Genomic DNA, 24128 nt, shown 5'->3' with positions numbered 1-24128 from the left:
GATGGACAAGATGAGGCCAACTTATGGTTCAACATATATGCCTGACGGTGACCATGATCACGAAAGTTATCCGTGGGAAAACCGAAAGTATTCATGCAAAGCATCTTCAATCTACAACTTCGGACACTCAGAGGTCAAGAGACAACGTCGGGTGGCTAAGTACAAGTCCTATGCCGTTGAAGCCAAATTCAAGACTGCTTTAAAGAATGGGGTACGTTGGTTCAAGAACAAATATTATGCGCTTGTGTACGCGTAGTTTGAGAGAATGCAAAGGGATATATCTCAGATTTGAGGTTTTCATGAAAATTCTAGCTAGTGAGCTTTGCATGCATTTGGCTTTGGCCTCAAATTAAGATTGTGTTTAATTAATTCTTTCAATTTTTGTGGGATTGATCGATCTATCCATTCATGTTTTTCTGCCTCTCGATTTATTCAATTTATGGTTAGTAACGTGAAAATCTTGAGAGACATTTGTGATCTATTTATATGCGATGAATGGCCTGTTCTTTTTTTTTTTTGAAATTCTCGCCGAGTCTTCTTCTTCTTTAGTAATTTTTCCGGATCTGGAATGTTTACCTTAACAATGTATATATAGGATTTTACGTATAAACTATGACCCAAAAAACACGATCGAGTTTAATAATTTTTCAAACACGAAACGTTTCTAATTTGTCCCCACTCTTGATCATGAATTCCATGGTGTTACCAGTAAAGATTGACTTATAGCTATAAATATTCGATCTTTGTGTGAAACTGTCATTGGACGTTGTTTCTAAGTTTACCTTCTTCATTTGTTTTTATTTAGAGTTATTAATAAACACTTATTATCGTCCATGAGATTTGAATTTAAAACTTTTTCCAATAACTCTTAACAAAATAGATGGAATGACATTAGACTAAATGATTATGACCGGTTCCACTCTACTAGTAAAAAGGAGAATCATAATATATACGTTCAACACTTCATTAGAAGATGGGTCCTTATTTACCAAAAGAAAAGAAGGGTCATTCTGTGCTATACCTCAGTAGTTTGCATGTCTTGAGTCATAAAAATATTTGTTACACTTCAAAATAAGCGAAGAAGAATTTCTACTCTTAATTTCTATGAATGTGTTGGAGTTCCCTAGGTCGAAACACTAATTTTTTTTTCTTTTTAACAACCATCGTACATAAAATTTAAGTTGGAAATTTCTTCTAACAAACGAAGACCGACGATTTTTGTTCTAATTAAATAAATATAAATCTTACTACTACAGCAACGACATGCTAAATTAACCAATCGACTTTTAGCACTTCTCTTCTTAATAGTTCAAAGGAGGTTTAAATTTGACCAGTCCCTCATTATAAAAAAAACCAAGATATAAAGAGTATTAGAGATCAATTATATATTCTAAGCCGTAAACCGAGACAACTAAAATTGGGTATCAAATTTATAATTTGTGGACGTCGATCCTGACACTTTCGATTTTTTTATTTTTTATTTTTTATTTTTGTGTGTGTGTGCGCGTGTGTTCAAATGTCACTTTCGATTTATAAATGAAAAAAATTCATTAACGCCCAAGGCCCAACGACAGAAAACTAAAGTATGGCTCCCGGGTCGTAGCCCAACATGCACCGGAGCTTCATTTCGTCTTCTATTATTTGACTTTTGAAAAACCACTATCCTCACCGAAGTACGTACAACGAATTACATACCCTCTCCCCATTCAACTGCCACGTACCCGTCACCTCACTTCCCACGTCACAAACCCTCATCCTCCGCATGCAGTGCCAGGTAACTTTATCTCGCTGCCTCACTCCAACGCCCACATTTGGAATTTGAAATGAAGCCCCTATCTAAAGAGACGTTAGAAAATTACAACCTTTTCTGCATTTTACTATATTTTTTAATTTTCAAAAAAAAAAAAAAAAAAAAATTTATGTTTGTATAAAAAACAGTAGAGTCCCACTGTCTATCCCCATTTATTCCTTCGAACTACACAGGGGGAGTCAGTAAATGAGTTTCTGGACGAAGACTCTGACCTCTGATAGAAAATAAATGAAAGATTTTTCATTAAATGTGTTTCCTCCATCCTGCTGAATCTTTCATTGCTTCCTTCACTTTACTTCACTTGTTAGAGAGAGAGAGAGAGAGAGAGAGAGAGAGAGAGAGAGAGAGAGAGAGGCTGAGTTGATTCCTGCCCACTAGTTCTTGTAAGTTTTTTACTTTGAATTTCAATAAAAGTTGGAATCTTTGTTATTGGTTTTTGGATTTGTGGATTGGGTCTGATTTGTTTTGTATCTTGTATTGGGGGGAGCGATTGGTTGCTGGGAAAATGTTGCATATTCTACGTTTATGTAATTTACTTGAATTATTTGGTTGTTGGGAACTCATTGAGCTGAATGTTGATTTACGGTTATTTATTTGCAGAATGGATCTCTTTTTTCATAGTTAGGTGCATAAAGAATCAAAGATGCAAAATTTTCTTTTTATTTGTCTTTTGGATTTGTTTGACCTTATTTAGATCAGGGACATTTGGGATTTTTGTGTTTGATGATCTTCTGAATCGGGTTATGCAATTTGTTGATCCTATTGGGTTTAGAAAGCTAGGTATTTGAAGAGCATATGATGCAAGGGTAAATTCGAGTTGCATGTCTTAAGTTGAAGCAGAAAGGTCAGTGTTTGATTCAGCTTATTGAATTTCATAGGCTAGTCTATGCTTGAAGATACCGAAAGCTAGAACAATAGTTCTCAGCATTGTCTTTCTTGGTGAGGTTCACAGTGTCTTGATTTCGAAAGCTAGAACGATAGTTGACTAGTAATTATTTACCATAGAAATAATCTTCCCTGAAGGTTATATAGGACTCACAACATTTTAGATCATCTGATACAAGATTATCATTGTTTGGTATGATTTGACTTGCTAAGAAAAAGATTGATATGCAGGATTGTGTACCTGTGATCTTTGAAGAAAATGTTTTTCTGAATCATGAAACAACTAAACTAAGTGAAGGTTTGCTGCTTAGGACTTCCGTGCTAATTACCATTTTAATGGGTTATGTTATACTTGTTACGTTTCATAAAATTATTTTGTTCTGATCAAGTGGAATAGAAATTGTTTTCCTCCTTGATTATTTTACTTAATTGTTGATGTGTTCTTATTTTTTCCATCAGGACAATGGGAGTTGAGAGAGAAGGTTCGAAAAGTGGAGCAGGTCATGTGGGTGGTTTCTTTCATCTATTTGACTGGACTGCAAAGTCTCGAAAAAAATTATTCTCTGGCAAGTCGGATTCACCAGGTACAGCATTATTGTATCAGCGTACGCATACAACATATATGTTTTTCACTTTTGGTCTTGTATCATTTTCCTATTCCATGGTTGGTTGTTTTGAATTTTGATTTCTTCTTTTTATTTAGAACGCTCAAAACTGGGAAAGAAAAGCCATGGGAACTTGCCAATGACGCGACAGCATCTGGTGGTCAGTGTTCTAGAATTGCTTATTTCTTTAGTCCATTTCGGTATGGAGTTTGGACTAATACTGTTTACACTTCTTGTTTTATTTCTAGGTAGACGAGGATGAAACTGGGGCAGCGTCAAGCATCAGAGGTAGCAGCGATTATAGTTGTGCTTCATCTGTTACAGATGAAGAAGGACTTGGAGCGAAAGCCCCTAGTGTGGTAGCCAAGCTTATGGGATTAGACTCCTTACCCACATCCAGTTTTTCTGAGCCTTACTCTACCCCATATTTTGACACTCAATCTCTCCAAGATGCTCGTTATCACAGGAGAAACGTCGAGTGCTATTATGATGATCAGTTAAGGTATTCTGGAAATCCCATAAAAAGGATGGATGGCCCTACCAGGAATTCTTTGGAGCCAAAGGCCCAGAATGTGCAAAGCACGCCAATTGAGAGGTTCCAGACAGAAACATTGCCTCCTAGATCAGCTAAGTCTATTCCGCTCACACACCATAAACTTTTGTCTCCCATTAAGAATCCCGGCTTTGTTTCCACTAGGAATGCTGCTCACATAATGGAAGCTGCTGCAAAAATTATTGAGCCTGGACCTCCAGCCACCGCCAAGGCCAAGATGCCTTTAGTAGGGGCCTCTTCTGTGCCCCTGAAGGTTCAGGCTCTCAAAGAAAAGGTGGAGGCATCCCGAAAAGTTCCACTGGTTGGGTCTTCTTCAGAAACCTTGAAAGATCAAGATTTAAAAGATAAAGTTGGAGCTGCTTACAAGAAAACGAAGCCTTCTGCGGTGTCCCGAAAGCCTGTTGAATCAAATGCTGCTAAGTCTCTTCAGGGACAGTCTTTGAATAAGAGCTGGAATGGATCTCTCGATTTGTCATTCAGGGCTTCTTCGGAGATGGAAGAAACTAAGGGGAAGTCCATTTCTCTTGCAATCCAAGCAAAGGTCAATGTTCAGAAAAGAGGTCAGAATTTAAGTAGAAATATAAGCTCGGTAGGTCAGAGAGAACAGAATGAGGTCATCTCAAACCAGCCCATCCGGACCCAACCGAATGTTCAAAAGAATCTGCACAAGAAACCTTCTACACATAATGCTTCTGGTGCTCTTAAGCAGAATAACCAGAAACAAAATGGTGTAGTTGATAAAGAGAAATTACCTTCAAAGCCTTTGGTTTCCAACTGGCAGGGTAGAAAAGTGCTGTCTGGGGAATCTTCTTCTGGTCGTCACAAAAGCTCAGTTCGAAGTAGTGGAAATTCCAAAATTGGATCCAGAAAGTTGGGCTCAGAGGCAACGGATAGTGAAAAAGAAGTGTCCTACTCGAACGAAGGGAATTATCCGAGGAAGAAACGATCAATAGATGGAAACTTTCAGTTTAACAAAGATCGTGCTGTTGATGATATGTTGAGTGACAAAAATCAGAAGCGAGTTCAGTCTAATCCAGTTAGTGACAGGCACTATAATTGGGCTGAAGATAGCAGAAAGAAAGGCATGGATGTTGTTTCGTTTACATTCACAGCCCCACTTACACGATCACCGCTTGGCACCGACATCTCAGCTCTGGTTGCGCAGAAGAGCAACAGTCTTTGCACAGATCACCGAGGTAAACGGTTGTTGCTTGACACAGACAGTATGAAGCCATCCTCAGTGGGTTACAATGTGATAGGCGGTGATGCTTTGAGTGCTCTTTTGGAACAAAAGTTAAGGGAATTATCCTATGGAAGTGAATCTTCTAGTCGTGAAGCTGCAAAAGTATGCTCAGCTTCAACTGCTTCAAATTTGGACGTGAAACCCAATTATAATGCAGTTAGCTCCATGCAAAGGTTAAATGACCAGAGAGACCAACATCTGTTGGTTACCGAGAAATCGGGTGATCGATTTGAAGCTGACACTCCTCCTGCATTCAGATTGAAACACAAGTTTCAGGTTGGGCCGACTTTCACTATTACTAGCTAATTCTGTTGATAATGCTGGTCTTTTTCTGTGGAATTCCCCTTCTTTTTATCCTTTCATTTTTCCACTTTTGTTTATTCCTTTTCCCACAAAGTTATGAGATTACTGGTGGTATAACTTTGCACTTGATCTGACTGTAACTGACAAAAATTCAACATTTTCAGGGAGTCGATAAGGCAGACGAATATAGCAGCAGTCCTATTGAAGCTGGACAGGTGCATTGCCGGCATCCTAGTCCAGTCTCTGTTCTGGAATCTTCTTTTTCAAATGAAAGTTATGACTCTTCCATTACCACTGATAGTACAGAAGGTATAAGATGCTTATGTATATATATTTTTTATTATTTTGTTTCCACTCTTTGAATTTTGAAATGTGTCTTATTTAGGTTGCCTGAACACATTTTTTTGGTTTCTTCAGCAAGCAGGTTGTGCTCATCCGTCCAAGCTCGGGAAGTTAATGTTTTCAGTTGTTCCAAGAAGTTCCATTTAGTAGAAGCTGACACCGAGTTATCAGATTCCGCTTCTTCAACATATACAGGAACTGTGGCAAGAAACCAAGCACTTACAGTTCACATAAAAGAATCTTTGAGATCAAATGAGTGGGAATTGGAATACATAAAGGAGACACTATGTAATGTCGAATTGATGTTTCAAGACTTTACATTGGGCCGGGCCAGGAAGATCATAAACCCTCATCTCTTCAATCTGCTGGAATGTCGAAGAGGACAGTTCGAAATTGATGGTGGAGAGTCCAGGGTAAGGCGAAAGGAACTATTTGATTGTACAAGTGAATGCTTGGACTTGAAATGCAGGCGTTATGTGGGCGGGGGATACAGTGCATGGGTCAAAGGAGTAGCAATGGTGAGGAGAAAGGCGTCTTTAGCCGAAGAAGTGTACAAAGAACTCTCATGTTGGAAAGGCATGTGGGAATGCATGGTGGACGAGCTCGTGGGCAAGGACATGAGCAGCCCCTATGGCAGATGGCTGGACTTCGAAACCGATGCATTTGCACTAGGAGTAGATGTTGAGGGTCAAATATTTGATTCTTTGGTAGATGAAGTGGTTGCTGATATGTTGCAATTGTAATGCCTGAGACATGTTTATATATCAGCTCCACCTTAGTTTCCTGCATATGTTTCTTTTGCCGATCTTGTTGTATTTGGGTACTTGTTAGTATTCAAATCATTGGTTTATTTTATACATATCACTATGTTTCTCTTGTTCATCACAAGTTGAGCTTTCAGTTTAGATTCTGTGTGGAAACAATATAAATTTAACTTAAGATGGACATGAATGATTATAAGTTTGATCACTATGTTTCTCTTTATACATCACGTTAATTGATGTTGAATGAGTGTGATTAATCTACCGACTACACTAATCTCGAAACTTTAACTTATCTAACGGAAATTATTATGATGGTGATGCTCACCATCACTTAAGGGTGGTGGATAGGCGCAGGGAGACGCATCCCAAACTCGAACCTTGGATTACAACGAATGTTGTAAAATTTTTTAAAATCGATTGGAAAATTGTTACGGAAAAAACTGAAATTTTTAGCTTTAAAAAATATTTTGTCTCGGAGTTAAGGAAAATGTTGCAAGATGTTTAGACGTGATCCTACCGTTTATTAGGTCTCAAAACTATTTTTTATTGATTCTTAAAGTTGAAAATTACAAAAAATATCTTTAAATATAGGTTTTAAATCGTTGATTTCAAGTGTTTAAATATGAATTATAATAGGTTTTGTACAGAAAAATATATTTTGAAGAACATGAAAATTATAGTTTGTTGTTATGGTAAGAGAAATAAAAGAAAAAAAAATGAAAATGGGTGGATCGGTATGTAATTAACGACTTAGTTCATGTAATGTCGTTACATACTAGCAATATTGTCGCTAAAATACTAGCAACTACTAGTGCAAAGGATCGGTATCAAAGTACCGATCGTATCCTTTTCTATTTTTTTCACCTTTTTTCTTTTTCCATTGAATATTTTTTTCTTCCTACATTACTTTATTTAGATTGAAATTCCTTTAGATTAAGATTAATATCCTTGTTTTCAGATTTTTTGACATGGATTATAAGAAAATTTTCATCAAAAACACATTTTCTATCACATGAAGATGATAGTTTGGTGTTGTGGTATGGGAAAAAACAAAAACTAAAAAATAAAATAAAATTAATGGTTTAGGCGCAGGGAGATGCATCCCAAACTCGAACCTTGGATTACAACGAATGTTGTAAAATTTCTTAAAATCGATTGGAAAATTGTTACGGAAAAAATTGAAATTTTTAGCTTTAAAAAATATTTTGTCTCGGAGTTATGGAAAATGTTGCAAGATGTTTAGACGTGATCCTACCGTTTATTAGGTCTCAAAACTATTTTTTATTGATTCTTAAAGTTGAAAATTACAAAAAATATCTTTAAATATAGGTTTTAAATCGTTGATTTCAAGTGTTTAAATATGAATTATAATAGGTTTTGTACAGAAAAATATATTTCCAAGAACAAGAAAATTATAGTTTGTTGTTATGGTAAGAGAAATAAAAGAAAAAAAAACTGAAAAAGAAAAAAAATGAAAATGGGTGGATCGGTATGTAACTAGCGACTTAGTTCATGTATTGTCGTTACATACTAGCAATATTGTCGCTAACATATTAGCAACTACTAGTGAAAAGGATCAGTACCAAAGTACCGATCGTATCCTTTTCTATTTTTTTCACCTTTTTTCTTTTTCCATTGAATTTTTCTTTCTTCATACATTACTTTATTTAGATTGAAATTCCTTTAGATTAAGATTTATATCCTTGTTTTCAGATTTTTTGACATGGATTATAAGAAAATTTTCATCAAAAACACATTTTCTATCACATGAAGATGATAGTTTGGTGTTGTGGTATGGGAAAAAACAAAAACTAAAAAATAAAATAAAATTAACAGTTTAGGCGCAGGGAGACGCATCCCAAACTCGAACCTTGGATTACAACGAATGTTGTAAAATTTCTTAAAATCGATTGGAAAATTGTTACGGAAAAAATTGAAATTTTTAGCTTTAAAAAATATTTTGTCTCGGAGTTATGGAAAATGTTGCAAGATGTTTAGACGTGATCCTACCGTTTATTAGGTCTCAAAACTATTTTTTATTGATTCTTAAAGTTGAAAATTACAAAAAATATCTTTAAATATAGGTTTTAAATCGTTGATTTCAAGTGTTTAAATATGAATTATAATAGGTTTTGTACAGAAAAATATATTTAGATGAACATGAAAATTATAGTTTGTTGTTATGGTAAGAGAAATAAAAGAAAAAAAAACTGAAAAAGAAAAAAAATGAAAATGGGTGGATCGGTATGTAACTAGAGACTTAGTTCTTGTATTGTCGTTACATACTAGCAATATTATCGCTAACATACTAGCAACTACTAGTGAAAAGGATCAGTACCAAAGTACCGATCGTATCCTTTTCTATTTTTTTCACCTTTTTTCTTTTTCCATTGAATTTTTCTTTCTTCCTACATTACTTTATTTAGATTGAAATTCCTTTAGATTAAGATTTATATCCTTGTTTTCAGATTTTTTGACATGGATTATAAGAAAATTTTCATCAAAAACACATTTTCAATCACATGAAGATGATAGTTTGGTGTTGTGGTATGGGAAAAAAAAAAAACTAAAAAATAAAATAAAATTAAGGGTTTAGGCGCAGGGAGACGCATCCCAAACTCGAACCTTGGATTACAACGAATGTTGTAAAATTTCTTAAAATCGATTGCAAAATTGTTACGGAAAAAATTGAAATTTTTAACTTTAAAAAATATTTTGTCTCGGAGTTATGGAAAATGTTGCAAGATGTTTAGACGTGATCCTACCGTTTATTAGGTCTCAAAACTATTTTTTATTGATTCTTAAAGTTGAAAATTACAAAAAATATCTTTAAATATAGGTTTTAAATCGTTGATTTCAAGTGTTTAAATATGAATTATAATAGGTTTTGTACAGAAAAATATATTTGGAAGAACATGAAAATTATAGTTTGTTGTTATGGTAAGAGAAATAAAAGAAAAAAAACTGAAAAAGAAAAAAAAATGAAAATGGGTGGATCGGTATGTAACTAGCGACTTAGTTCTTGTATTGTCGTTACATACCAGCAATATTGTCGCTAACATACTAGCAACTACTAGTGAAAAGGATCAGTCCCAAAGTACCGATCGTATCCTTTTCTATTTTTTTCACCTTTTTTCTTTTTCCATTGAATTTTTCTTTCTTCCTACATTACTTTCTTTAGATTAAGATTTATATCCTTGTTTTCAGATTTTTTGACATGGATTATAAGAAAATTTTCATCAAAAACACATTTTCTATCACATGAAGATGATAGTTTGGTGTTGTGGTATGGGAAAAAACAAAAACTAAAAAATAAAATAAAATTAAGGGTTTAGGCGCAGGGAGACACATCCCAAACTCGAACCTTGGATTACAACGAATGTTGTAAAATTTCTTAAAATCGATTGGAAAATTGTTACGGAAAAAATTGAAATTTTTAGCTTTAAAAAATATTTTGTCTCGGAGTTATGGAAAATGTTGCAAGATGTTTAGACGTGATCCTACCGTTTATTAGGTCTCAAAACTATTTTTTATTGATTCTTAAAGTCGAAAATTACAAAAAATATCTTTAAATATAGGTTTTAAATCGTTGATTCCAAGTGTTTAAATATGAATTATAATAGGTTTTGTACAGAAAAATATATTTTGAAGAACATGAAAATTATAGTTTGTTGTTATGGTAAGAGAAATAAAAGAAAAAAAAACTGAAAAAGAAAAAAAATGAAAATGGGTCGATCGGTATTTAACTAGCGACTTCGTTCATGTATTGTCGTTACATACTGGCAATATTGTCGCTAACATACTAGCAACTACTAGTGAAAAGGATCGGTACCAATTTACCGATCATATCCTTTTCTATATTTTTCACCTTTTTTCTTTTTCCATTGAATTTTTCTTTCTTCCTACATTACTTTATTTAGATTGAAATTCCTTTAGATTAAGATTTATATCCTTGTTTTCAGATTTTTTGACATGGATTATAAGAAAATTTTCATCAAAAACACATTTTCTATCACATGAAGATGATAGTTTGGTGTTGTGGTATGGGAAAAAACAAAAACTAAAAAATAAAATAAAATTAAGGGTTTAGGCGCAGGGAGACGCATCCCAAACTCGAACCTTGGATTACAACGAATGTTGTAAAATTTCTTAAAATCGATTGGAAAATTGTTACGGAAAAAATTGAAATTTTTAGCTTTAAAAAATATTTTGTCTCGGAGTTATGGAAAATGTTGCAAGATGTTTAGACGTGATCCTACCGTTTATTAGGTCTCAAAACTATTTTTTATTGATTCTTAAAGTTGAAAATTACAAAAAATATCTTTAAATATAGGTTTTAAATCGTTGATTCCAAGTGTTTAAATATGAATTATAATAGGTTTTGTACAGAAAAATATATTTTGAAGAACATGAAAATTATAGTTTGTTGTTATGGTAAGAGAAATAAAAGAAAAAAAAACTGAAAAAGAAAAAAAATGAAAATGGGTCGATCGGTATTTAACTAGCGACTTCGTTCATGTATTGTCGTTACATACTGGCAATATTGTCGCTAACATACTGGCAACTACTAGTGAAAAGGATCGGTACCAAATATCCGATCATATCCTTTTCTATATTTTTCACCTTTTTTCTTTTTCCATTGAATTTTTCTTTCTTCCTACATTACTTTATTTAGATTGAAATTCCTTTAGATTAAGATTTATATCCTTGTTTTCAGATTTTTTGACATGGATTATAAGAAAATTTTCATCAAAAACACATTTTCTATCACATGAAGATGATAGTTTGGGGTTGTGGTATGGGAAAAAACAAAAACTAAAAAATAAAATAAAATTAATGGTTTAGGCGCAGGGAGACGCATCCCAAACTCGAACCTTGGATTACAACGAATGTTGTAAAATTTCTTAAAATCGATTGGAAAATTGTTACGGAAAAAATTGAAATTTTTAGCTTTAAAAAATATTTTGTCTCGGAGTTATGGAAAATGTTGCAAGATGTTTAGACGTGATCCTACCGTTTATTAGGTCTCAAAACTATTTTTTATTGATTCTTAAAGTTGAAAATTACAAAAAATATCTTTAAATATAGGTTTTAAATCGTTGATTTCAAGTGTTTAAATATGAATTATAATAGGTTTTGTACAGAAAAATATATTTTGAAGAACATGAAAATTATAGTTTGTTGTTATGGTAAGAGAAATAAAAGAAAAAAAACTGAAAAAGAAAAAAAAATGAAAATGGGTGGATCGGTATGTAACTAGCGACTTAGTTCATGTATTGTCGTTACATACGAGCAATATTGTCGCTAACGTACTAGCAACTACTAGTGAAAAGGATCAGTCCCAAAGTACCGATCGTATCCTTTTCTATTTTTTTCACCTTTTTTCTTTTTCCATTGAATTTTTCTTTCTTCCTACATTACTTTATTTAGATTGAAATTCCTTTAGATTAAGATTTATATCCTTGTTTTCAGATTTTTTGACATGGATTATAAGAAAATTTTCATCAAAAACACATTTTCTATCACATGAAGATGATAGTTTGGTGTTGTGGTATGGGAAAAAACAAAAACTAAAAAATAAAATAAAATTAAGGGTTTAGGCGCTGGGAGACGCATCCCAAACTCGAACCTTGGATTACAACGAATGTTGTAAAATTTCTTAAAATCGATTGGAAAATTGTTACGGAAAAAATTGAAATTTTTAGCTTTAAAAAATATTTTGTCTCGGAGTTATGGAAAATGTTGCAAGATGTTTAGACGTGATCCTACCGTTTATTAGGTCTCAAAACTATTTTTTATTGATTCTTAAAGTTGAAAATTACAAAAAATATCTTTAAATATAGGTTTTAAATCGTTGATTTCAAGTGTTTAAATATGAATTATAATAGGTTTTGTACAGAAAAATATATTTTGAAGAACATGAAAATTATAGTTTGTTGTTATGGTAAGAGAAATAAAAGAAAAAAAAAACTGAAAAAGAAAAAAAATGAAAATGTGTGGATCGGTATGTAACTAGCGACTTAATTCATGTATTGTCGTTACATACTAGCAATATTGTCGTTAACATACTAGCAACTACTAGTGAAAAGGATCGGTACCAAAGTACCGATCGTATCATTTTCTATTTTTTTCACCTTTTTTCTTTTTCCATTGAATTTTTCTTTCTTCGTAAATTACTTTATTTAGATTGAAATTCCTTTAGATTAAGATTTATATCCTTGTTTTCAGATTTTTTGACATGGATTATAAGAAAATTTTCATCAAAAACACATTTTCTATCACATGAAGATGATAGTTTGGTGTTATGGTATGGGAAAAAACAAAAACTAAAAAATAAAATAAAATTAAAGGTTTAGGCGCAGGCAGACGCATCCCAAACTCGAACCTTGGATTACAACGAATGTTGTAAAATTTCTTAAAATCGATTGGAAAATTGTTACGGAAAAAATTGAACTTTTTAGCTTTAAAAAATACTTTTTCTCGGAGTTATGGAAAATGTTGCAAGATGTTTAGACGTGATCCTACCGTTTATTAGGTCTCAAAACTATTTTTTATTGATTCTTAAAGTTGAAAATTACAAAAAATATCTTTAAATATAGGTTTTAAATCGTTGATTTCAAGTCTTTAAATATGAATTATAATAGGTTTTGTACAGAAAAATATATTTTGAAGAACATGAAAATTATAGTTTGTTGTTATGGTAAGAGAAATAAAAGAAAAAAAAACTGAAAAAGAAAAAAAATGAAAATGGGTGGATCGGTATGTAACTAGCGACTTAGTTCATGTATTGTCGTTACATACTAGCAATATTGTCGCTAACATACTAGCAACTACTAGTGAAAAAGATCAGTCCCAAAGTACCGATCGTATCGTTTTCTATTTTTTTCACCTTTTTTCTTTTTCCATTGAATTTTTCTTTCTTCCTACATTACTTTATTTAGATTGAAATTCCTTTAGATTAAGATTTATATCCTTGTTTTCAGATTTTTTGACATGGATTATAAGAAAATTTTCATCAAAAACACATTTTCTATCACATGAAGATGATAGTTTGGTGTTGTGATATGGGAAAAAATAAAATAAAATTAACGGTTTAGGCGCAAGGAGACGCATCCCAAACTCGAACCTTGGATTACAACGAATGTTGTAAAATTTCTTAAAATCGATTGGAAAATTGTTACGGAAAAAATTGAAATTTTTAGCTTTAAAAAATATTTTGTCTCGGAGTTATGGAAAATGTTGCAAGATGTTTAGACGTGATCCTACCGTTTATTAGGTCTCAAAAATATTTTTTATTGATTCTTAAAGTTGAAAATTACAAAAAATATCTTTAAATATAGGTTTTAAATCGTTGATTTCAAGTGTTTAAATATGAATTATAATAGGTTTTGTACAGAAAAATATATTTTGAAGCTCATGAAAATTATAGTTTGTTGTTATGGTAAGAGAAATAAAAGAAAAAAAACTGAAAAAGAAAAAAAATGAAAATGGGTGGATCGGTATGTAACTAGCGACTTAGTTCATGTATTGTCGTTACATACTAGCAATATTGTCGCTAAGATACTAGCAACTATTTGTGAAAATATCGGTACCAAAGTACCGATCGTATCATTTTCTATTTTTTTCACCTTTTTTCTTTTTCCATTGAATTTTTCTTTCTTCCTACATTACTTTATTTAGATTGAAATTCCTTTAGATTAAGATTTATATCCTTGTTTTCAGATTTTTTGACATGGATTATAAGAAAATTTTCATCAAAAACACATTTTCTATCACATGAAGATGATAGTTTGGTGTTGTGGTATGGGAAAAAACAAAAACTAAAAAATAAAATAAAATTTATGGTTTAGGCGCAGGGAGACGCATCCCAAACTCGAACCTTGGATTACAACGAATGTTGTAAAATTTCTTAAAATCGATTGGAAAATTGTTACGGAAAAAATTGAAATTTTTAGCTTTAAAAAATATTTTGTCTCGGAGTTATGGAAAATATTGCACGATGTTTAGACGTGATCCTACCGTTTATTAGGTCTCAAAACTATTTTTTATTGATTCTTAAAGTTGAAAATTACAAAAAATATCTTTAAATATAGGTTTTAAATCGTTGATTTCAATTGTTTAAATATGAATTATAATAGGTTTTGTACAGAAAAATATATTTTGAAGAACATGAAAATTATAGTTTGTTGTTATGGTAAGAGAAATAAAAGAAGAAAAACTGAAAAAGAAAAAAAAATGAAAATGGGTGGATCCGTATGTAACTAGCGACTTAGTTCATGTATTGTCGTTACATACTAGCAATATTGTTGCTAACATACTAGCAACTACTAGTGAAAAGGATCAGTCCCAAAGTACCGATCGTATTATTTTCTATTTTTTTCACCTTTTTTCTTTTTCCATTGAATTTTTCTTTCTTCCTACATTACTTTATTTAGATTGAAATTCCTTTAGATTAAGATTTATATCCTTGTTTTCAGATTTTTTGACATGGATTATAAGAAAATTTTCATCAAAAACACATTTTCTATCACATGAAGATGATAGTTTGGTGTTGTGGCATGGGAAAAAACAAAAACTAAAAAATAAAATAAAATTAATGGTTTAGGCGCAGGGGGACGCATCCCAAACTCGTACCTTGGATTACAACGAATGTTGTAAAATTTCTTAAAATCGATTGGAAAATTGTTACGGAAAAAATTGAAGTTTTTAGCTTTAAAAAATATTTTGTCTCGGAGTTATGGAAAATGTTGCAAGATGTTTAGACGTGATCCTACCGTTTATTAGGTCTCAAAACTATTTTTTATTGATTCTTAAAGTTGAAAATTACAAAAAATATCTTTAAATATAGGTTTTAAATCGTTGATTTCAAGTCTTTAAATATGAATTATAATAGGTTTTGTACAGAAAAATATATTTTGAAGAACATGAAAATTATAGTTTGTTGTTATGGTAAGAGAAATAAAAGAAAAAAAAACTGAAAAAGAAAAAAAAATGAAAATGGGTGGATCGGTATGTAACTAACGACTTAGTTCATGTATTGTCGTTACATACTAGCAATATTGTCGCTAATATACTAGCAACTACTAGTGAAAAGGATCAGTCCCAAAGTACCGATCGTATCATTTTCTATTTTTTTCACCTTTTTTCTTTTTCCATTGAATTTTTCTTTCTTCCTACATTACTTTATTTAGATTGAAATTCCTTTAGATTAAGATTTATATCCTTGTTTTCAGATTTTTTGACATGGATTATAAGAAAATTTTCATCAAAAACACATTTTCTATCACATGAAGATGATAGTTTGGTGTTGTGGTATGGGAAAAAACAAAAACTAAAAAATAAAATAAAATTAACGGTTTAGGCGCAAGGCGACGCATCCCAAACTCGAACCTTGGATTACAACGAATGTTGTAAAATTTCTTAAAATCGATTGGAAAATTGTTACGGAAAAAATTGAAATTTTTAGCTTTAAAAAATATTTTGTCTCGGAGTTATGGAAAATGTTGCAAGATGTTTAGACGTGATCCTACCGTTTATTAGGTCTCAAAACTATTTTTTATTGATTCTTAAAGTAGAAAATTACAAAAAATATCTTTAAATATAGGTTTTAAATCGTTGATTTCAAGTGTTTAAATATGAATTATAATAGGTTTTGTACAGAAAAATATATTTTGAAGAACATGAAAATTATAGTTTGTTGTTATGGTAAGAGAAATAAAAGAAAAAAAAACTGAAAAAAAAAAAAATGAAAATGGGTGGATCGGTATGTAACTAGCGACTCAGTTCATGTATTGTCGTTACATATTAGCAATATTGTCGCTAACATACTAGCAACTACTAGTGAAAAGGATCAGTACCAAAGTACCGATCGTATCTCATTCTATTTTTTTCACCTTTTTTCTTTTTCCATTGAATTTTTCTTTCTTCCTACATTACTCTATTTAGATTGAAATTCCTTTAGATTAAGATTTATATCCTTGTTTTCAGATTTTTTGACATGGATTATAAGAAAATTTTCATAAAAAACACATTTTCTATCACATGAAGATGATAGTTTGGTGTTGTGGTATGGGAAAAAACAAAAACTAAAAAATAAAATAAAATTAATGGTTTAGGCGCAGGGAGACGCATCCCAAAATCGAACCTTGGATTACAACGAATGTTGTAAAATTTCTTAAAATCGATTGGAAAATTATTACGGAAAAAATTGAAATTTTTAGCTTTAAAAAATATTTTGTCTCGGAGTTATGGAAAATGTTGCAAGATGTTTAGACGTGATCCTACCGTTCATTAGGTCTCAAAACTATTTTTTATTGATTCTTAAAGTTGAAAATTACAAAAAATATCTTTAAATATAGGTTTTAAATCGTTGATTTCAAGTGTTTAAATATGAATTATAATAGGTTTTGTACAGAAAAATATATTTTGAAGAACATGAAAATTATAGTTTGTTGTTATGGTAAGAGAAATAAAAGAAAAAAAAACTGAAAAAGAAAAAAAATGAAAATGGGTGGATCGGTATGTAACTAGCGACTTAGTTCATGTATTGTCGTTACATACTAGCAATATTGTCTCTAACATACTAGCAACTACTAGTGAAAAGAATCGGTACCAAAGTACCGATCGTATCATTTTCTATTTTTTTCACCTTTTTTCTTTTTCCATTGAATATTTTTTTCTTCCTACATTACTTTATTTAGATTGAAATTCCTTTAGATTAAGATTTATATCCTTGTTTTCAGATTTTTTGACATGGATTATAAGAAAATTTTCATCAAAAACACATTTTCTATCACATGAAGATGATAGTTTGGTGTTGTGGTATGGGAAAAAACAAAAACTAAAAAATAAAATAAAATTAATGGTTTAGGCGTAGGGAGACGCATCCCAAACTCATGCCCAAGCCCACAAACATTTTCTAGAATATGAATATAATATATATATATATATATATATATATATTTGTATATATTATATATCTCGCTTTCAGAAGTGCGATAATTCCGAGTTTGTATCTTGAAATTCGTAAAAACCTCGTAATTGTCCGATCATTACAAAGAGAAAATAAAGTTACCAGCATCCCTTCAACACCACTAATGCCAACTCTAATATCAGCTTCTTGAAGCATGCCAACGTCATTTGCACCGTCACCAACAAAAATTGAAATACAACTGTAACAAAACGTGACAATATTCGGATAGGAAATGGAACCTCTTTGGATCCCTTCCACCAAGTCCACCAAGGCCATAAATCCGGAGCTTTGAAACTTGATCCAACGGTTAAAGTTATTATTACTTTTAAAGTGAACCCCTGTTTGTTGCCGTTTGATCAAATTTCAAAGACCCGGATTTGTGGTCTTTGTGGATTTGGTGGAAAGGATCAGGAAAGGATCCTTATGTAATGAAACGTGACGGTATTCAGATAGGAAAGGGATCATCTCCGGATCCCTTCCACCAAGGCCACAAATCCGAGCCTTTGAAAGTTGATCCAACGGCTAAAGTTACTAAAATTTTTAAAGTGAACTCTTGTTTGTAGCCGTTTGATCAAATTTCAAAGGTCCAGATTTATGATCTTTGTGGATTTGATAGAAGGAATCCGGAAATGATCCCTTTCAATTTGGATAAACTAGAATAATGGTGTACCAATATGATATAAATTGATGTCATTATTGGGACTCCTATTGGCGTTTGTTTTCGATGTGGTCTGAGCTTGTAGGGAATGAAGGCAACGTAAGGTTACATGAAGATCGGTCACAATCTTTGCCCGCACACGTGGCTGACTGTTCTGCTTTCTTGAGTCCCTTCTTCCTTTTGGTCAAACAAAAGTTAGAAAGTTAGAACCGTGCATAGTCATCACCTATGTCTTCTAGCTTTTGGATAACTTTGAGGGAATATTTCGTTGGAGTATTGTGGTCGTTGATAAAAACCAAAAAGTTATTTCTATGTTTGGAAGAGAAAAACTACAGAAAAATATAAAACACTAAAAAGAAAAGCTATTGTATAGCATTCTCAAAAAGACAAAAATTCCGAAAATATAAGGCATTCTCATGTGGGTGGGGTTGTTTCCCACTTGAAATCAACAATGGGCCTACTCTTTGAGTCTATACATACAGTCCTCGCATTTGAGGATTTCTTTAAGGTATCCGTCAAGTTCATATATTGAGATACTTTGAAGACTTCTATTCTGACTCATTGGTAGCCTTTTGTCTCTAAATGTGAGGACAATGCTGTTGTAGGAACTCCATTTAGGGTTCCCATTGGAGATGCTTTTATATTTTTGCCAACGTTGTTATAAGCGGTTTTGATAACATTACTCTTCAACGTTAGAATGTGAGCCACTATACCGGGTATACCCTAAAAACTAATTGGCAATGTTCCATAACATACTCAATCCAGATACGAGTGTTATAACAATGCTAAAAAATTACCAGTTAAAAATTTGGTCAGTTTGAGTATACGACGAGTTGTAAACTCTTGTCTTTTTATAATGAAGAAATATAAAACGTATTTGATGGTTAATTAAAATTTAACTATTTGTCTAACTCACTAATGTTACAGAAGGTAAATGTAAGATACGTCTGCCAACAATAGGTGGTGCGATCCCTCTCATATTAATAAAAAAAATTAAATGGACCGTACATACTAACACTTGCCGGCCGGCCCAAAAGGAAAGCAGCTTCACTGAAATAGCCCATCACATTAACTAAATTTGAAAGAAAAGAAAAGTAAAAGTTGACAAAAACGACATCGTGCTTGGAGAAAGTACGAGTAGAGCAAAAGACGGCCCGACGGCAGGGAGAGAGGACTGAGAGGGGCGGAGCTGAGAGTCTGAGATGGCGAGAGCACAAGTACTGAACGCGTACAAAGCTTTGCTACGAGCGACGCGGAAGTCGTTCGCCGGAGACGTGACGATGCTGAACGGCGCGGCGGCGGAGGTCCGCAAGAAGTTCGAAGAGAGCAGGCACGTGACCTCAGACGCGGAGATCCAGAGTCTCCTGGAACAGGCAGGCGAGGCCTGCCGTTTCATCAGCGAAATGATCGTCCAGGCCAAGCTCAATTCCCGCGGCGGTTACGGTAAATCTTCACTTCCAATTCATCTCTCTCGTAAATCCGTTCCGTTGTTGAAGTTGTGGGAAGTACGTGTTGGAGAAGAATCGATGGCGTTTGAGTGCCTTGAATGTGTTTGTTAAAATGCTTGTGTGGGCTGCTTTTGTGTGCATTTTCTGTTAAATTTCAGTGATTGGTTTTTGTTGTGGTGCCGAAATCTGATTTGCTTTTTGCTTCAGCGAAGCTCCAATAAAATGGCATTAGTAAGTTAGTGTAAGGAATGATTGAGGAGAGAAATGTTGCTACACCCGATGTCATTACAGCGGTATCTCAAGTCATTCACGCTACCTTTCTCGCATACTAGTTTTTCATATGCCAGATCGCGTGCTTGACTTGGGATACCGCGACAGAGACGCAGGATGTTGAGATTGGTGAGTGGTACATAATGTGTTTGCTTCTGTCATCAACAGCATTCCAAAGAGATTTGTTTAACGTTCAAACTCTGATTGAATTTTGCAGAAGTGAAGCCGGATAAAGATCATGCGGGAGCAACACTTGAGGTTCCTTCCGAAGAGCTTCTTCGCACCAAGTCTTGACTCGAGCAATGGTTTCTGCAAGTTTATGGCGGCGTGCTCACTGGTTTTTTGAGGGTTCAGGTGCTTTTGGGGGGGGGGGGGGGGGGAGTGGGTTTTGTTCCATTTGATTGCTACCAAGTTTTCAAGAATTAAGTTAAGTTGAACCCTTGTTGTTGAACAATTTTGTTCGTTTTCGATTAAATTTGTAACCGGTATTCTTTGTGCGCAGTTTTGGATTTTCATCCTTGCCAATCCATCAAATGAGTTGAACCAATCAAAAAGACTAAATTGCAGAAAGCAAACAATGCAATTGCAAATGAAAGAAGTAATGTGAAGTGATTGGATCCTCAAAACATATGCATTGATGGGTGCATCAAAATTTCAGTCTTTTAATAGACTGCAAACACTCAAATTGTTGACGATTACAAACGGAATATCAACGTATAACAGGAAAGACAGCTTCTGAAATTGTTAGTCTTCGTCGATATCTTCACCATCTTCTTCATCATTTTCCTCATCTTCATCATCAATTTCTTCATCTTCGTCATCGTTTTCCTCATCTTCATGTTTGTCTTCCTTTTTCTTCCCATCGCCATTTCCTAATCAAAGAAAAGGATAAGCATATAATTGTCACTCGTCTTCTCTTAATCATAATGTCATAGTGCAGACTCTGTCAAAATCACAAGAAATGTAGGACAGGATAAGATTAACATACCATATTCACTGAAGATGACTCCACCGGTGCACAAACCTTCCTCAATCTTCATGAGTTGAAGAGTCATTCTGGGTCCTATCTCTTGAAGCTTGACGGCACTTTTAGAGGAAGCCCGATTAACCCTACCTAGATCATTAGCCAAAGTCACAGTCGCTGCCTCATCATCTGCTTCACTTTCTGATCCGTAACCAGCCCTTCGGAATAAGATAAAAGATCAAGTTTAATCCACTTTCAAAATGCAAACCCAATAATAGAAAACTAAATAACTAAAAAATTAGAGAGAGCGGGGGAAAGGAGATCAGGGACTTGATGGTTCTGAACAAATCTTCTTAATCTCTGGGAGACACCCACAGGCTGTAATCTTATGGAGTAATGCCGGAAATCAATCAGTTTTGTGTCCTTGTTGTAATTAAGCAACACTATTCTTTGGCATGAAGAAAGTTTCACCTGAAACATTCACAGCAAGACCACACTCAGCGGGGAACATAAATCTGACAACTGGTTGGTATCATTTCGTGAACTTACAGTGTTAACATCAATGGCTGGAAAGATGTTCTGAAACAGTATCGTTGTGAGCTTCAAATGTTGCTCTCCAGTCCCAAAACCAGAAAGAACAATCTATGAAATAAAAACCACTGTTTGTTAGAACCCATTTTATGATATCCTTTTCGTGAAACCTTAAACAAGATGAATTTGCCTAAGCAGCCGTTCGAGAATGAAAGAGATAAAGGGGCATTTCAGTCTACTTTTCTTTCTTGCATATTGTGATAGACATGTAAGAGCATCCCCAGCGTGGGGTTTTGCTCGGGGGAAGGGGTCCAAAACGGAAGCCCGAGGGCCGGTGGCGTCGCTCCAGCGTGGGGGAGGCCGAAGGCAGGGGGAGGCCCGAGGGCCAGGCCCGTGAGGGATTGCCAGGCCTTGAGCCCGAGGTGGGGCTGACGCAAGGCTGACGCCAGGGTGGCGTTAGCGCATTATTTAATTTTTTTTGTGTCAGGCGCGTGCACCCCACCCGCGCGTGGGGGCGCGTCGCCGACACAAAAAAAATTTAAAAAAGCAATTGTCAGTTACCGTTGGGAAGCCACGTGGCTTCCCACGGTGCATTAGATCTTAACGGTCACTTAATGTGGACCGTTAGATCTCAACGGTAAAAAAAAAAAAAAAAAAGTCAGATTTAATATCCACCATTGATCTCAGATCGAACGGTGGATATTAAAATGCTTTATAAATTAAAAAATAAATGAAAAAATAGTTTTAAAAATCTGAAAAGTTACCGTTGTGACACGTGGCACAATCTGGAGCGTTGGAATTCAAATTTTTTTATATCCAACGGCAGAGATTAATTAATTGAATAAAAATTTAAAAAAAATTGTAAAAAATTCAAAAAAATATCTGAAAAATCTGAAAAAAATTGTAAAAAAAATTGTTTTTACTTTTCTATAAATACCTTCTCATTATCATCTACCTTACACAACAATTTCATATTTTCTCAACTACTTTCAATCACATTCCTTTCTTTGTCTCAAAGTTTGAATCCATTTTTTTTCAACAAAATGACACGTGATTGGTTAATAATCTTATCAGAAATCCATCACCAATAATTTTATTATTTTGTATTATTTAATAATACTTCGGATAATGACACGTGGCGCAACGAGAACGATTAAAAATCTTATCCGATATTACAATTAAAATTATTTTGTATTATTTTATAAATAAAAAAAATACTAATATTTTATTGCCTATTGCCAGGGCTATTGATGTGTAACGGTGGAGATACAAATTCTATTACCAGGGCTACTTACTGTTCATTAGGTGAATTGAATAGTGTATTGCCAGGGGGAGGGCTCCAACGCTAGAGTTGATCTAAGATTACCAAGGGGGCATTCTTAAAAAGATCTGCCGGGCATCTAGGACGCTTTTGAGACCGCGCAATATCAACCGCCAAAGAGTACTCCTGTATCTTAAATGTAAGCGTTGGGCCTTGAGGTGTCCTCGCAACCCTAACGTATGGTGCAGTTGGAGTTTTCGACAACATGAGGAAATGTGTAACCCCCATAGGCCCGGCCACATTCAAAAAGTCTCTAAGATTGTTCCGCCTCTTCTCCTGCAAAAACATTGCGGAAAAAGCTCAGCTCTTTACTTCATTCTTCTCATTTTCATCAGCTCTTCAAATCAATTGAAATTTAAACAAATCAAATATCATAAAGCATTGTGAAATATATAAAGACGGAACGAATATTTGCATACCTTAAGCTTAAGGGCGGTGTAGGGAAGCATGAGCTTCCTCAAATCAGCTTGAAGCTGCCTCAGAGGACCAGGCAACTTGCATCTGGAAACACACAAAGCTCCTTGGGATTTTATCCCCTGTGATATGGTCCACATTAGCCTGCTTCTTCGTCGAAACCGGCTTCACAAACACCTTCTTCTTCTGTTTTCAAATTTTCAAAAACACAACAATCAACTACGTTTCCGAGAAAATTAACAACAAAAAAAAAACCTATTTCATTCAATTTTCTCGACATCCAAACAGAAATCAAAATTTCAAGCTTACATTATTGAAGCGAGCCATCGATTTCAAGAATATTGAGTTTCAGCGTTTGCAATTTCAGCTTCGTATCTTTGTGATTAATACTGCAAAAAATTAAAACAAAAATAATTATACGCATTTAGAGCACAGAGAGAGTGAATTTATGCTAGGGACTCGTCAGATAATTAAAACTAATTGAAAAATTAAACAAAATTACCTTTGGGCGTTTAGGGTTTTGGGGGAGCTCGGTCTCTGTGTGAGGTTTTAGACGAAGGAAGGTGATGACCGAGGAGAAACAGCGACGAGGACGCCCGAGGCAAATTAGGTTGTTTATTAGGCGCATCCGAACCGTTGAATCATACTAAGGAAATCAAGATGCAACGACGTCGTTGGGTTCCTTAGGAGCGTTGGGATTGGTTGGGCTGCTTCGGGGTTAACCCCTAGTAACATGGCAGGGTGAATGTTGTTGGCTTAGTATAGTCTCTACCTTTACCCTATGGTAAAAAGTAAGGGAAATAAGAAAGTTGAAAATTTGAATAATGCGGACCTTTTGTTCTTTTCAATCAGTGGTGGAGGGGAGAACTTAACCTTTTTTAACTTTGAGAAAGCAAAATTAAAAACTAGAGTGAAGTGTGAATTTAGTTTCTGAATTATTTTTTTCGATAAAGTGAGTTCTTAAATTGAATAAAAATTACTAGTTTTTTCTCTAGTATTATATTCAAATTTTCGTCAACTTAAGTCACTTAACACACTTTAAAGG

General features: G+C 33.8%; 2 protein-coding genes and 1 pseudogene across 5 annotated transcripts; 2 read left to right on the top strand and 1 right to left on the bottom strand.

Annotated features, from left to right (window-relative positions):
- Positions 1–1883: 1883 nt before the first annotated feature.
- On the top strand, positions 1884–6629 carry LOC137732390 (uncharacterized). Of its 2 annotated transcripts, XM_088688310.1 has the most exons (7): positions 2103–2193; positions 2927–2993; positions 3155–3279; positions 3399–3460; positions 3549–5372; positions 5564–5708; positions 5817–6629. In XM_088688310.1, exons 3-7 carry the CDS (start codon positions 3159–3161, stop codon positions 6482–6484), a joined length of 2820 nt encoding a protein of 939 aa, XP_088544436.1. In that variant the 5' UTR covers positions 2103–2193; positions 2927–2993; positions 3155–3158; the 3' UTR covers positions 6485–6629. The 2 variants fall into 2 exon arrangements, with proteins under 2 accessions (XP_068327799.2, XP_088544436.1); XM_068471698.2 differs by lacking the exon at positions 2927–2993 and having other exon boundaries at positions 1884–2193.
- Positions 6630–19206: 12577 nt separating this feature from the next.
- On the top strand, positions 19207–20354 carry LOC137732493 (mitochondrial zinc maintenance protein 1, mitochondrial). 2 transcript variants are annotated; one of them, XR_015957426.1, is made up of 3 exons: positions 19207–19578; positions 19791–19982; positions 20071–20354. XR_015957426.1 is itself a non-coding variant. In XM_068471810.2 (2 exons), exons 1-2 carry the CDS (start codon positions 19338–19340, stop codon positions 20145–20147), a joined length of 318 nt encoding a protein of 105 aa, XP_068327911.1. In that variant the 5' UTR covers positions 19213–19337; the 3' UTR covers positions 20148–20354. The 2 variants fall into 2 exon arrangements, 1 of the variants encoding a protein (XP_068327911.1); XM_068471810.2 differs by lacking the exon at positions 19791–19982 and having other exon boundaries at positions 19213–19578.
- A 111-nt stretch (positions 20355–20465) lies between these two features.
- LOC137732494 (peter Pan-like protein) lies at positions 20466–23743 on the bottom strand (annotated as a pseudogene). The gene is made up of 8 exons (XR_015957427.1): positions 23586–23743; positions 23393–23472; positions 23089–23269; positions 22715–22945; positions 21367–21459; positions 21101–21288; positions 20842–21035; positions 20466–20725 (listed from the first exon to the last, which is right to left on the bottom strand). The product of XR_015957427.1 is annotated as a peter Pan-like protein (transcript).
- Positions 23744–24128: the final 385 nt, after the last annotated feature.

Source organism: Pyrus communis, chromosome 16, assembly GCF_041283825.1.
Source record: "Pyrus communis isolate YQ-2024b chromosome 16, ASM4128382v1, whole genome shotgun sequence".
NCBI classification, from domain to species: Eukaryota; Viridiplantae; Streptophyta; class Magnoliopsida; order Rosales; family Rosaceae; genus Pyrus; species Pyrus communis.
Note: the sequence above shows the minus strand (reverse complement) of the source record. Positions and strands in the feature narration are given on the sequence as shown.

What these genes read in the sequence shown, in the direction of transcription:
- LOC137732390 (XM_068471698.2), top strand. Translation starts at nt 3,159, where the DNA reads ATGGGAGTTGAGAGAGAAGGTTCGAAAAGTGGAGCAGGTCATGTGGGT. An exon ending in TGGCAAGTCGGATTCACCAG is followed by an intron (nt 3,280 to 3,398) that starts GTACAGCATTAT and finishes CTTTTTATTTAG; the next exon opens with AACGCTCAAAACTGGGAAAG. An exon ending in GATTGAAACACAAGTTTCAG is followed by an intron (nt 5,373 to 5,563) that starts GTTGGGCCGACT and finishes CAACATTTTCAG; the next exon opens with GGAGTCGATAAGGCAGACGA.
- LOC137732493 (XM_068471810.2), top strand. Translation starts at nt 19,338, where the DNA reads ATGGCGAGAGCACAAGTACTGAACGCGTACAAAGCTTTGCTACGAGCG. An exon ending in CAATTCCCGCGGCGGTTACG is followed by an intron (nt 19,579 to 20,070) that starts GTAAATCTTCAC and finishes TGAATTTTGCAG; the next exon opens with AAGTGAAGCCGGATAAAGAT.